General features: G+C 36.6%; 1 protein-coding gene across 3 annotated transcripts in view; it reads right to left on the bottom strand.

Annotated features, from left to right (window-relative positions):
* Positions 1-11,792, bottom strand: part of LOC138713174 (uncharacterized) — a 424,297-nt gene extending 412,505 nt beyond the window's left edge. For 2 of the 3 annotated variants that reach the window (XM_069845049.1, XM_069845046.1), the window contains exons 1-5: positions 11,696-11,792; positions 10,595-10,923; positions 10,363-10,515; positions 9,924-10,236; positions 8,330-8,653 (exon numbers count right to left, since the gene is read on the bottom strand). In XM_069845049.1, coding sequence (XP_069701150.1) covers positions 8,330-8,653; positions 9,924-10,236; positions 10,363-10,515; positions 10,595-10,923; positions 11,696-11,700 — 1,124 coding nt within the window. In that variant the 5' untranslated portion in view covers positions 11,701-11,792. Of the gene's footprint in view, positions 1-2,372; positions 6,302-8,329; positions 8,654-9,923; positions 10,237-10,362; positions 10,516-10,594; positions 10,924-11,695 lie in introns of those variants that run through there. The other variant, XM_069845047.1, reaches the window with a different exon arrangement.
* Between the last annotated feature and the right edge of the window lie 3,338 nt (positions 11,793-15,130).

The following is a 15,130-nucleotide window of genomic DNA, read 5'->3' as shown; positions in this document are numbered from 1 at the left end:
TTTCGATAGTATATTTTTGAAAATGCACTGTCCTCGGCACCTTGTATAAGTAGAGAAAAAATTAGAGTATAAAAAAAATGCGAGGTTTTTTACTGATCGATTTCATATGGAATAGCCCATCCTCTATTTGATGTCAGGAAGAGTAGAACTCAAAAGATTGCAACTAATTTCTCCAACGGGTGGGCAAAAGAAACACAACAGAACCAATGTCATTTCAGACAACATTAAGCAGCAAGATGATACCCAAAGCAGCTTTCCACGAAGGTCTTCACACATTACAGCAGGAACAAGAGCAGCAGCTACTATTTGTTTCCATTATTAAACATAACACATATAGATGATGTATCAGGAAAGTATGAATCAAAAGGGTAACAGCTTCAGGAAGAAGGCTAGGAAAAGATGCTTATTGAATATTACGATTATCATCATAGATATACAATAGCGTGCAAATTAATCCGAACACGACATATTTTTACATTTTCTGTCATTGTTGGCCTCACAACTACTCATACCGCTTTAATTGACATCTGTAGTACGTGTAATTCCATTGTTGAAGGTCTGTTATTATTTTTTTTATAATATGTGACATTTTGCCTGTCGTTTTGTACTTATAAGCATTTCAGTTGTGTTGACTTAATACTGCAATCCTGTGTACATTCTGTCGTCTTCACAAATGGATACAATTCCACGAAAACGGTCTAAAATTATAATATTAGCAGAGCATTCTTCTATGACACAGAGGCAAATTGCTGCAGAATGTCACATCGGTTTGGCTACTGTTAATTCCATCATAAAACGATACAGGGAGACTGGATCCATCACACCCCAGAAAAAAGGAAACTGTGGCCGGAAAAGGAAGTCTTCACCTGCAGATGATCGTTTAATTGTCAGGAAAAGTAAATTAAATCCTAGACTAACTGCTGTCGACTTAACACGCGAGTTAATGGCTACCACTGGAGCGAATATTCACGTCACAACAGTGCGGCGTAGGCTTTTGGAAGCTGGACGAAGGGCTCGTAAGCCTATTAAGAAGTAACTGCTAACCCCTGTTATGTGCAAAAAACGCTTAATGTGGGCAAAATTACAACAACACTGGACAGTGAATGACTGGAAGAATGTACTTTTTTCCGATGAGTCTCATTTCGAGGTCCATGGCCACCGTGTTTCTTACGTACGGAAAGGATCTGAAAAAGTAACAGCAGCTCATCATCAACAAGCACCCAAATACCCCCCTAAAGTAATGTTTTGGGGTTGTTTTACACATGAAGGGCCTGGAGCATTAATACCTATCAAGGGAATGATGAATTCTGACAAATATATTCACTTATTGGAAACGAGAATCGTACCCCAGCTGCAAAAATCATTTCCGGATGGCAGAGGTGTGTTCCAACAAGACCTGGCACCATGCCATACATCTCGAAAAACTACAGAATTCTTCAACAAGAAGAATATTCAAGTACTCCCCTGGCCAGGCAACTCACCCGACATCAACCCCATTGAGAACTTCTGGTCAATTTGCAAAAGAAGAATGCAAAAAATGGATTGTTCTACAAAGGGGAAGATCATTTCTGCCCTCATTGGTGTATAGTTTCGCAATGAAGAAATGAAGAATATTTGTGGGAAATTAGTGGAATCCATGCCAAATCGTCTCAGAGCTGTTATTAGGAACAAGGGAGGCCACATAGATTACTGAGGTATGTCTTAGATCCTTTTTTTATCCCGTTTGAGTGTTTTTGCGTAAGTAATTACGTTGTTCGGATTAATTTGCACGCTACTGTATAAAACAGTGGAATAAGTTGACAGCTTCAAACACTTGGGGTGCACTGTAAGTAGTAACATAAGCTGCTTCCAGGAAGTCCAAAGGAGGGTAGCAATGGCAAAGAAAGCTTTTAATAGAAAAAGGAGCATTTTCTGCAGACCTCTGGAAATAAAAAAAATTAAGGAAGAGACTAGTAAAGTGCTTTGTGTGGCATTGTATGAAAACATGGACATTACAACGAAATGAAGAGAAGCATTTGAAATGTGGATATGGACAAGAATGGAGCATGTGAAATAGATTAGACAGAATAAGAACTGAAGCTGTGCTAGAAAGAGTGGATGAAGAAAGAATGATACTGAAACTGATCAGGAAAAAAAAAGGAATTGGCTGGGTCACTGGCTGAGAAGAAACTGTCTATTGAAGGATCCACTGGAAGGAATGGTGAATGGAAAAAAGTTTGGGGCAAAAGAAGATATCAGATGATAGACAACATTAATATACATGGTTCGTAAGCGGAGATTAAGAAGAATGCAGAAAATAGGAAAGATTGGAGAATGCTGGGTTTGCAGTGAAAGATTGCCTTGGACAGAAAACTATGAATGAATAAATCATAGACATTTTCGAACTAACTTTAATTATTCATTGAGATGGTTCCATATCGACACATGCAAGATGTGTGATATGCTACAAAACCAAATTAATGGGCAGATTCCACAAAGCTGGAAGGTTTTAACGATTTTAACAATTTATTTATTCTGGTAGAGTTACGGCCATGAGGCCTTCTCTTCCACACTACCAGAAGCTTTACACATATATGAAAGGAAAGTCACAAGAAGCTGCAAGTAATAAATTTACAGACACTGTTTTGACTCTCAACACAACATGCTCTTGCCTAAAGTGCCTGCCAATGAGTTTTACAGTCAACAAGTTTGAATGTATAACTTTTGTATTCATTCAGTAAAACATAAAACATCTCATTTCTACATTTATGATTAAGTGTACATTAAATACAAGTTCCAATGATGTCTTTTTTTAACATTACTTTCATAATGTATGTATGTATTTATTTACACTGCAAGTGGGCAAGCACCCGATGCTAGATCCACCTATAAAGACCCTATATCTTCTTTCAGCCAAGTGCTGTGCCAAAGTCTTGGTGCAGTTCCTCTCTGCTTGTACACAGATAGGCAGATCTGAAAGCACTGTTCACCACATTCCAGTACCAGACCACAATTTTTTGCCTCATGACCAGTGTTTTGGTCATATTGAGAAGAATATTAGCAAAACAGAATTAATATTTTTACCACGGATCAAGAACAAATAAAAGAGCAAAGATGAAACTACAAGAAGCCCTGCCAACATTATAAGAGACACTTTGATACTATGTTATAACAATACCAATTCACACACTTTGAGAAACAAACCATTTTAAACCAGAAAACAACACTAAATCCAATCATCCAATTCTCAGCTTTTTTAAGCAATTATATACCGGTAGTTGATATCAGGGCAGGTTTATACTCAGGCATCTCACGCTTAAGGATTCCAAAGTGTCTCTTTAACTCATTCCACCTTATAAAGAATACCCTGTATTTCAATTACAAGGGTTATGACTCTACATCATTTTTAAGTGCTTAAAATAAAAAAATCTGGAAGGCACATTTGTCGACAAAGTAATACTCTTGTACCTAGGTAAGTAATATTTCCCCTGCTTTTCTTTTAACAATGCCTGAAATACCACAACACAGAAAATTACAGTAGTCATAAAAATGACATGAGTATTCCATGGGTAATAGACTAAAAATTAAAATATGTATGATACAAAAGCTACTTGCCAAATGGGTTAGTTGGTTGTTATTCTTTCCACATAAAATATTACTATCCAGTAATAATGATGACACCAGAAAATGTATAGAGCTTCTATCACTTTGTGGAAACCACTGTAGGACATCACAATAAGCTGTACAAGAGCTTCATCACCGGCATTGTAATATTCCCATTAATTAATTACTAGGGAGCGGATTTTTATGTGCTAAAAAATTTAAATATATTTATTTTTATGTGCTAAAAAGTACCAAAAAATATTTGCTAAAAACAAAAAAATATTTGTTTTAAATATGACAAAAATACTTAGCTAGCTCGGAAAAAAAAATGTTACTATAGGTACTCACCAACCACACTTAAGTGCTAGTACTTGGCCGAGAATTGCAGTGAACAACAAAGGCCATCTCCAAATTCTCCATTACAAATGCATGCCGATTATCTCTGAACAGCGACTTATACTGTGAAAACGATCTTTCCACATCACAGGACGTCGGACATGCATATTTAAAGAGAGAAATGTCACAAACACATACACCGTCAATTTCACCTACAGGCACACCCTCCAATACTTGAGCAACTTTACACATTTTTATATCCACTGTTTTTCCCAAACACATTCTGGAATTTGTTCCTTAGTAATTGTGCTTCTGAAACTGGTAGCAAGTCTAGTTTAATTTTCGCGGCACACACCTCCCTGTTTCAGACAACAGTTTTTGGATGTTTCGAGTTTTTTTATGGTGTCACACAAAAAGCTTAGATTTGCTAATAGGAAAGCCAAATCGTTTTTTAAACATCCATCTTTCAGTATACCTTGAAGGATATTGATTGACCAAGCCTGATAACAGGGAATCACAACAATATGTATTGCCTTACTTGATAGGCATGAGCGAAAGACGAGAGATTTGTTTAAATTAAATAATGTTCATACCCGAGCTCTTATCTGTTGTGTTTCACAAACAAAGCGTGGAATGAAATCATCTTCAGCAACAATAAACATTCCTAAGTATGTGTTGCAAGATCTCTCCTCCTTGTCCATGTTAATTTATTCTCTAATAATAACATTGATATGCTGCCTAGCAGTTCTCAGAGCTTGAGGCGATACTATTACGAAAATGGATCACGGATACACCAACAGCGCTTAGAAACACGAAGCAACCAACAATTCTTAAAAAGATAACGTACTTCTGAGTGACATAATTGATTTAGTTTTAAAATGTTTAAAAGTTCTTGAAAAAAAATATTTGAGTAAAAAAACTCCAAGATTTATGTGTTTATAATAGAATTCCTGAAAATATGTATTTACATAATTTTTTTGTGAAAATATGTGTTTTTATGTGAAATAAAATTGGGGTTTTAAACTTGAAACTTCATGTTCGGAATTTTTAACTTTGTTAATTGTGTTTTATCACACACAAAAATATTTAATTACATACAAATCCGCTCCATATTAATTATAGTCTATTAAGTAAACGTAAGACAATTTTCACGAAACTCAAGGCCAAACAATGTGGCCAACTCAAGTCAGCCACGAGTCAAAATCGTCAAGACAACTCAATAAGAAAAGTTACAGCAAGCCCTCAAAGACTGCTCCACTACTTGTCCAAGGTAACTGGCATCAGCAGACAATCTGTGAGCCAAATGGAAGAGACGGATCCTCCCAAATAACTTACTGTAAATGGAGCAGTCAACGCACACATAGAGAACCAAACTTTCTGGATGGTCATGACCATACACGATGAAAGATCCTGATTCCCAGAAAACCCACAATGGATTCAAGTGACTTTTGTCTCTCACTGCATGTATTACACTAATCAACTTGGTTCACTCTCTGAATACCTGTAATATTCTGTTTTGATTCTTTTGGACATACAAATATCCTGGCCTGTGTCCAACACACTTCTAGGACTGGTATCACATTCATTTGGATTAAACTGTGCATTCAACGAGTTTTCATTTGCACTTTCACTTATATCATCTCCTACAGAACGTCTAACATTTCTGTTCTCTGCACCTGAATCAGAATGGGAGTTCAATATTTGAGAACTGTTCTCATACCAAGACAGATTTTTGCAAGTTTCTGGGTGTTCTTGAACGTTCCTTGTTTCAGACGATAGTGTGTTGCACTTTCCAACACTAGTTCTTCCCTGTAACAATGTCACCTTTCTCTTTACGGGAACAATGTGTCTGTCTAATCCTTCTATATCACCACCTTGTAACGGAACTCCGCAATTCTGAGCTATTATGTGGCCTACACTTTTATTACTAGTTTCCGACAGTTCAACACATTGTCCTTGTTGTATTATCCCGGATGGCTCTAAAAGTTTAACCGTTACTCTCTTCCCACTTTTCAATGGTTTATCCTTATGTAAATTAAGAGTAACTCTCGACATTCCTGCACTTCCCTTAATATCCGGAGTAAGCTGAACAGAGTCAAGTGGTTTCTGAAGAATAATTACCTGTTCGTCATGCACGGGTACTCCAGAAACAGGATCTTCGCCAGATGCTGCAACAGAATCTGATTCAGAAGATCGTGAGGGTTGAGATGACAGCTGACAAATCTGATGTTTAACAGATAATTGTTTTCGTAGTGCCAGGATTTCTGTACGCAACTTGATGTTACGTTTCTCTGCTTCCATCTTCTCTCGATGAAGTTTCAATCTGTCCATTTCATGAAGGAGTTTCTCAGCTCGGAGATGCAACAGAGTCTCAGCAATACTTCTAAACAGAACAAAAACAAACACTCTCTGTTAGTGTAGTTGGCATATTGCAGCCATCACAAACTTTAACAAATCTAAAAATTCCTCTCCGCCTTCCAGGCGCCCCAACCTCAGACGGGGATTACAAATAAGCCATTGCCAGGAGAGAAGACCAGAAATGTCGTACGACAACCTGGTGGCATTGGGCCGGGGCATCTGATCGTTATTTATTATACTGTAATATAAATATACTAGTGGCTTGTGTAGCAAATGCTGCAAACTAAGTTCATTAGACGTTCAAATAAACATTTTTCAGATTTATTTTCAATGAAGAATACCAGACATTCTGAAAGTTATATCCATAATAATGAAAGATACTCTCTCTCAAGCCAATACTGAAGAGAACCACGCATATAAATATCTACATCACACCGCCATTAAATATATGAAAAAGACCCAACCCCACTTGATTAATAACTATAAAAATATTTTACTTATAATAATATGATTATCTTATGTAAGTTTTATAGCTTTCAGTAACATATACTATATAGCCGCCGCTCACTAAAATATAGAAATCAAAATCTAATTTAAGTTATTCTCTACATCTACTTATTTTACTACCTGTATTTATTTTGAAATTTTGTTTTCACGACACGACATTTGTTTAGTTTTGAAACATACAGATCTACACAATCAAGTACTAAAAGAGTTAAAGTACAGCAACATTGTCCTAAGGATACATCAGTTGGTGATCAAAATACTTTTAATGCAAGTGTAATAATGGTGATTGTTGGAGTGATGATTGTAATAATAATGGTGACTATGGTGATAGAGATTGCAGTAAGGGTGATGGTGGTGATATTGGTAGTGTTAACAGTGGTGGTAATGTAATGATGATACTGAAGCTGGTGACTGTCGTAGTAATACTGGTGATCATGATGGTGATAATGGTTGAGTTGATGGTGGTGACGGTGATGTAATAGTAGTGGAGATTAGTCATGATTAATTTATACTTCTATCATTTTCATACAACTTATTTCTCAAACCTATAGTCCGGGTCAGCTTACTTAATACCCTAAGGGTGAAACCTAACCATTTTTCCCCCATTACTACATAAGCTAGTGGATTATGGTGATTTTCTAGTTTGCAGGTCGAATTTTCTTTTGCCAATTTTGTTTCGAATTTCGATACTGAGAAATACTACAACTGGTACTGATTTTATAACTATTATGCTGGAAGCAGTGACACAAATTGTCAGCAGTTTAAATTCTGAAAATTCAAATTGTTCTAGATTTCTGAGCCCATTACTGGAAGCTAGTGAAATTTGAACATATTAATAATTAATTAATATCAGTATTAATTATTATTGTACGAGTTGCTTTGTGTTGTGGTTACAATTTCAAGATTAGAGTAAGGTAGGCTAAGTGTAAATAAATATAACATATTTGGTGTAATACATGCCCTTGAGTAATCGATAGAAATACCATTTCATACTTTAATTAATTTCTTTCGTGTTTGGACTTTTATTAGAATAATGGAGTAAATATTCTAAAGCATACATTTCAAAGTGGCATTCGTTTTCGGAATTCATACTAATATTTCACGTGATCAAACCAAATACATTTTTAGGTTAGGTCTCGTGATTCGTAAACTATTTAATCAAAGCACTGAATATCATGTTGTCAGACAAAATACATTTTAATATTAGATCATACATTAATCTACTTACTACTAACATAATATGCGAGAGGTCCAGAAGAAAAATATACTCTTTCACAAATTATTGAACCGTTTAGAAAACACCTCCCCGACATAAAAATGAGATCTGGTAAATAAGCAAGACATCGTTATTGTTAATACTATATTATTATTATTATTATTATTATTATTATTATTATTATTATAGTACATGGCATTGTGTGATTCTATCCTCTTTTGGTGATATCTAGTATTTGTTGGCAACACTGAAGAGACGGCCAAATTAGTCTTTTAGGAATTACTCTTACGTGATCCTCAGTATACACTAAATAATGCATCCCATACATACTTTGTGTCTGGATCCATAAACAGTTGAGCAGCAGGTTCATCCAAATGATCATGAGTGGGATCACCAAAGTACTCAATCAGGACATCAGAATCTTCTGTCACTGAAGGGTGCTGATCACCAGCAACAGTGGCCAAATCTACGGCACTCACTTCTGTCTGAAGCTGCATGCCTGTTACAGCCAGTGGATCTTCCTCTGCATCAGGACTCATGGTGGGTGATGGGTCTGAAGCATGAGCAACTGTAACCACAGGATTCTCATCTTCATCTTCCTCATTTCTTGCAGCCTGTGTACTGGTACCATCTGACAGCTTTAGCTTCCTTTTCCTGCAATAAATAAAACAAATTATTTAATACAATGCAATACAAGCAATGGGTCAAGTTCGACTACACGGCATTGAGATATTGGCAATTTCTCAAGAGTGAATCACTGCCACATGTTCACATATTCATTTCCTGCATAAGAATTTTTAGACATTAGAACATCCCCTGGACATGGGACTGGCATGTTGTAAGGTAAATCTGATGGCTGTTCATCTTTAGGTATGACATGATGAAAGAGTAATGGAACGGAGAAAAATTCTCTCCGGCACCGGGATTTGAACCTGGGTTTTCAGCTCTACGTGCTGATGCTTTATCCACTAAGCCACACCAGATACCCATCCCAGTGTCGGACAGAATCGTCTCAGTTTAAGTTCCAACTCTTGGGTTCCCTCTAGTGGCCGCCCTCTGCACTACGTCATAGATGTCTATGAACTTAGAACATATGATGACGCAGAATATCTGCATGGAAATAACATCTGTACTTCGGTACATTAAAATAATATATATTTAGGTATGACGTCATGCCTTCAATTGTATCAGCCCCAATAGGAAGGTTGCCCTTTCTTCTCTAGACCATAGATATTTTCATTCTTCCTCTTTCCTCTTCCCCTCCTATGCACATTTCTGATTAAATTTCTTTCTTATGACGTAACACACAGCTCGCTCACTAGCCAACAAACAAGGACAGGGGCCATTAACACTGAATCAAGCTGTAAAGTTTTCACGGTGAAACTAGAATTGAGGTAGTTCTGGTGATTTCGGAAGTTGAATGCTTTTTTCTTTAGATGCAGTTTATCGTATTATGCAAAACAATGGTAACTGTTTACTTCTCTGCCAAACAAACGGCCAAGCGGCCAAGGTATTATTCCATCAACTAACCCCCTAACCCAGTCACACACCTCAGCGTTTGGCCATTCCTATTAAATTCGGCAGAGATAAAATTAATTACCTATGTGTTTCATGTTTTCCGCTTTCATTTTATTTTTCAACATGTAGTAAAACCGCTAAAATTGGGGATTTTGAAAAACAAAATTAATTCTATAAGTTTGGCAGAGAAGTAAATTACCGAAGACTACAAAAGCCTATGCTAACCAAACCTAACCTGTCGCAGATTCGTATAGGCTTATGCAAGGTGTAAAAGCGGAGTACGAAGGGAACTACCTCAGCGCTAGTTTAGCCAATTCTACAAACTAATGTTCAAATAATAGCGGATGAAAGAAAAAAATTACGAATATCTTTAAAACTTGTTTCGTTTGCAAATCAGAAGGCCTACCTAATGTTATGACACACTTCCAACATTTTAGGCAAATGTGGTTGCACTGATGTCCGAGCATTTCGTATATTCCTCCTAATAAGTTTAATGTCAGACTTATCAATAGTTTCTATATCACCAGCACTAAGTTCCCTGTGAATCAATTTTGTAGGTTTTGTACACATATCTTCAATTGCTTTTCGTTTAACAAAATTACTAATCTTCTGACGATGCAGAACTTTCTCACTAAGTTTTTCGTGATTGTGATTTGTCGTTTTTTCAATAACACCATTGCTACCATGGATGCTCAGCTGTTCACCAATCATACTGTTCCCTGTAATAATCACAAAAAAACGAAACATAATTAATTATGTATTTTGAAACATGTAATGTAAGAACAGCTGATGAGGAACTAAGGCATTCCTTGAAATCCATAAACTTGACTAAGTGGAATAATTACCTTGTTGGCATGCATCTTTATTCATCCCGGCATATGCCGTCGAAGCAGTAATCTTTGAAGCTGTACTCATAGGAGCAGGAATTGTTTGAGGCATAGCTGCCAAGCCTGCAGCCTGCTCAGTTGCAGCTTGTAAACCTATGAGACTACACGTACCTGAAAACAAAGAAAAGAGTAATGAAATCGGAAATTTTAAACACGAATGACATAAAAACATTGCTAGTGTACTAATTACCTTCAGCAGCTGCAGAATCAATCTTCGCCCTCCTAGCATACGTCCGCAAAGTCTGGTGATGCCTGAAAGTTGGGGTAGACCCCGGTGATAAGGTCGCTCGAGGCATAACTGGGCTAGATGGTGGGCTCCGGATTTTAGGGTTTGATGGCACCACTAATTCATTAGCATGAACAGTGGGCACTGCAGTTTGCTTAAGTATCACTCTTTGTGAAGAGCTATAATAGTCAGACTCAGTGAAGTGGTCCATGCAGATTCTCAATCTGTGTGTGGCATCTGCGGCAACTCGATACTGGTCCTCTAGTCCACAAAATCGGAGCCACTTCCAACACCTAAAGCAATGGATTACAATTACTAATGAGATAAAGTAGAAGAAATATTGAATAGAAATCATGCAAAAATTGGGGAAAAAATAATAACTTATCTGCTGCATTTGTGTTATTTTAAGAGATGTCTAATGCGAATCACTAGGTAGTGAGTGACCATAGGAAAACTGGTAGCAGCAACAGATATTGGGTACAAACTAAATTAAATATTAGGCCTATTATTATCATTATTATTATTATTATTATTATTATTATTATTATTATTAAACATGATTGGGAATTTCTCCAGAATGGCTAACTACACCAAAGAAGGCAAAATTTTATTTTCCATAACTGTGAGATGTTTATACTGAAAACCACGTGGTTTTAGGGATAAAATCCAGAACACGGACTGCAACCTTCCGCTCTACCCCCAACGCACTTACCTTGCAAGCCCCGATGATAATGATCCGACGTGTAGCACATGAAAAATGCGGGGCGTCGGACACTGAAAAGTGCCTTTTCGAAAACATGAAGATGCGCATTTGACAAATGCTGACTCTGCTCTACAGGTGCAGTCCGTGTTCTAAAATTTTCCCCTTCTTTTTCGTCAATATTTCACATTTCATTACAGTTTGACTGAATTTCGGAACCATCTAAATTTATACTCCTACTATAATCCTAAATAAATTAGCAGAAAGCAATGCACAGCTCGTCTAACCTACCTCACCAAAAAGTACATTGTTTTCAAGTGTAAGGTTTAGGCTACACAAGACACAATAATAATACTACAGCTTACCTCATAGGTTCCTGAGGAAAATAGAAAAAATGCTTCCCTCCCACAGTATTAACACTCTTGCATCCACGCGCAGAGCATCTTCCTCGGATCTTTTCCATCTTCATAACGCTGTTGGCCAGTGTTGCCAACACATAAATTGTATTCCCGTCAGTCTATCACCTGGAAATCCGTCAAAATTAAAAAAAGTAAGACTCACTCAATATATCTATATACAAATAAAAGAAGATATTAACGCAACTTCCTTACAATCTTGATTAAATTAATAGTCTGCTTCTAGTTCTGCAGTTGATGTATTTTGTTGGTCTAAGCTCCCCCAAAAATTAAACAATTTCAAATGACAGCACCTAAAAAAAAGTCGAGGGACAATGTAAATCGTAATTTCCGCCAGAAAATCCGTCCCCCGTCAAAGCTATTCTTTTCTCGTCTGCTACATAGAAATTCCGTCACTTTTGACGGAATTTCCGTCCAGTTGGCAACACTGCTGTTGGCTGGTCATTGGCCAACGTTCGTATCGGAAAGTGGAAAACGCTGGTTCTCACGTAGTTCTATGATTTACCACCTACGACGTCGGGCGCTGATCACCTTATTTCAGACCACCAAATCTAGATGGTGCTGACGGCAGTTTCGCATCCTATATATATTTATCCATGGCGTGGTAGTCCATATTGGCAACATGGCAATGTAATTCAAAAAAAAAAAAAAAAAAAAGTTGCCTTAAAAAATAATAATAATAACCATAGTAGGCCTATTCTGAATAAAATGCAATGAGAGTACGTGGCATATATTACTTACGCCTTTGAATTTGGATATGCGCTTTTCCTATAACGTGTTTTATTTCTTTACATCGGTTCCTAAGAACCTACATAAATAAAATTAAAAAAAATTAAATGCACCCACCAAAGTAGTAGTAGTAGTAGTAATTATTATTATTATTATTATTATTGCAACATAAGTATCTTATGTCTGCCATAACTGTAATCAGCTCGGAGTTGTTATATCTCGAAATATACAATAAGTCGTATCAGCTTCATTTTTTCGATCCTGATACAATAATAATGCGTGTTGTTAAAACGTTTCATCCAATTGTAAAGCCACTTTAGTATCAGCCCAGCACGTCTTAACAACACGCATTTTAACAAAATATAAACATGTTAGTGACAAAACGACACTGTGCTTTAGTTCAACGTCAAACATCAAGATCAACAGAAACTGCCCTATTCAACGAACTTTAAATCGGCAAATACAGCCAACATATGTTCAACGTGATTATAATTTTTCAAAGTGATTTTACAAAGTGTTCACATTTCAATGACTACGCTAATAGTGGTTACAATTCTTAAACAGTTTTAATTTTTTATATATTTTAGATCATATCACATGACTTGCAGTGATTTAAATCGGCAAATACAGCCAACACATGTTCAAAGTGATTTAAACTTTTAAAGTGTTTATACAAAGTGTTCACATTTCAATAACTACGCTAATAGTGGTTACATTTCTTAAACAGTTTTATTTTATATTTTAGATCATATCATATGACTCCCAGTGATTTAACCTAACATAGCATGTATATCATAGATCAACCTAAGTTAAGTCCAAGCAATCACACTAATATGACCCGAAAATTACCACATTAAGTTTCATCTAATAGGTAAGGTTTTCATCATATTAATCTAACATTTCACATCTGAAGATGATACACAAGTATCGAAAACGTTAGTGAAAATTTATTTATTTTATGATAAGCAAAGGCGGTTTTGTACACATATAATTATAGTCAAAGAGAAGTTAGTAGTTGTCTCTTGTGGCAAGATAATCTGACCTCTCTACTTGGGTTGAGACCGTCTGTTTGGCAATGCTGTTACAGGACGCAGCCAACTGCATAACATAAACATCGAGAGCATGTTGACATCACTTCGACTCCTTTTCTCTGAGCTGGGAACGTCCAAGTTTGGCGAGTACAATACACTAACTTTTAATTCATCTTTAAATTCAGACAAATTCTCTCAGCTTTTCAATACTGTTTTTCATATTTGCAGTGTTTTATCATTATCCCATTAATATTATTATTAACAGTTAACATTAGCAGAGCAGTAAAATCGCAATAAAAATGCGAAGAATCAAACGAACTGCGGACAATAATTATGTATTTTGCTATCTTATAACATAGAGAATAAGAGAATTCGAAGCATCTTGCGACGACATCGTCAACAATGGACAGTGGCACGATTTTAAAAATTGGTCTAAAAAATCTACTAATAACATAACACTGTAAACATATTATAAAAGGAAACAATATTCTAAAAGGCGCCTCGTCAACTTAACAATGCCACTAATCTCCGACAGCATGCGAGGTGAAAATGGTTTTAATTATTTCATTTCAGTAAACATAAGACGATTAAGGGTGTTTGAGAATAAGGTTCTTAGGAAAATATTTGGGGCTAAAAGGGATGAAGTTACAGGAGAATGGAGAAAGTTACACAACACAGTGCTGCACACATTGTATTCTTCACCTGACATAATTAGGAACATTAAATCCAGACATTTGAGATGGGCAGGGCATGTAGCACGTATGGACGAATCCAGAAATGCATCTAGAGTGTTAGTTGGGAGGCTGGCGGGAAAAAGACATTTGGGGAGGCAGAGCCGTAGATGGGAAGATAATATTAAAATGGATTTGAGGGAGGTGGGATATGATGGTAGAGATTGGATTAATCTTGCTCAGGATAGGGCCCAATGGCGGGCTTATGTGAGGGCAGCAATGAACCTCCGGGTTCCTTAAAAGCCAGTAAGTAAGTAAACATAAGACGTACAGCATTTTAACGCGATTCCACTGAGTGACAGTTTGGCTCAGTTGGTTAAAGCGCTACGTCATCCATCTTGACTTTGTAGGTTCCAGTTCCATCCAGGTAAGACAAAAATTAAATTAATAAATAGATGCTAGTGTATTATAGATATGATATATAGATTATGGTGGAGGTATTGTATGTAGCAGTATTAAATAGAGCAAAAACGTGGGTGGGGAAAATTAAAAAATGGGGTTTCCAGGGGGGGGGGGTTTATGGGCACGAGAAGGAAGTAATATAATAGGGGATCATTGTATTTTTTTTTACCTAGCCTACCCGAGGCTACACAATAGATGAACTCATTGTGCATACTTCGCTACCCCGTGCTTAAAAAACAAACCTTTGGACCTCTGGGAAAAAAAAAAAAAAAAAAACCTAAGGAAGAGACTAGTGAAGTTTATTTATTTATTTATTTATTTATTTATTAGGTTATTTTACGACGCTTTATCAACATCTGAGGTTATTTAGCGTCTGAATGAGATGGTGATAATGTCGGTGAAATGAGTAAGGGGTCCAACACCGAAAGTTACCCAGCAACTAGTAAAGTGCTTTGTGTGGCATTGTATGAGGCAGAAACTTGGACATTACG

This window comes from Periplaneta americana, chromosome 14 (genome assembly GCF_040183065.1).
Source record: "Periplaneta americana isolate PAMFEO1 chromosome 14, P.americana_PAMFEO1_priV1, whole genome shotgun sequence".
NCBI classification, from domain to species: domain Eukaryota; kingdom Metazoa; phylum Arthropoda; class Insecta; order Blattodea; family Blattidae; genus Periplaneta; species Periplaneta americana.
Note: the sequence above shows the minus strand (reverse complement) of the source record. Positions and strands in the feature narration are given on the sequence as shown.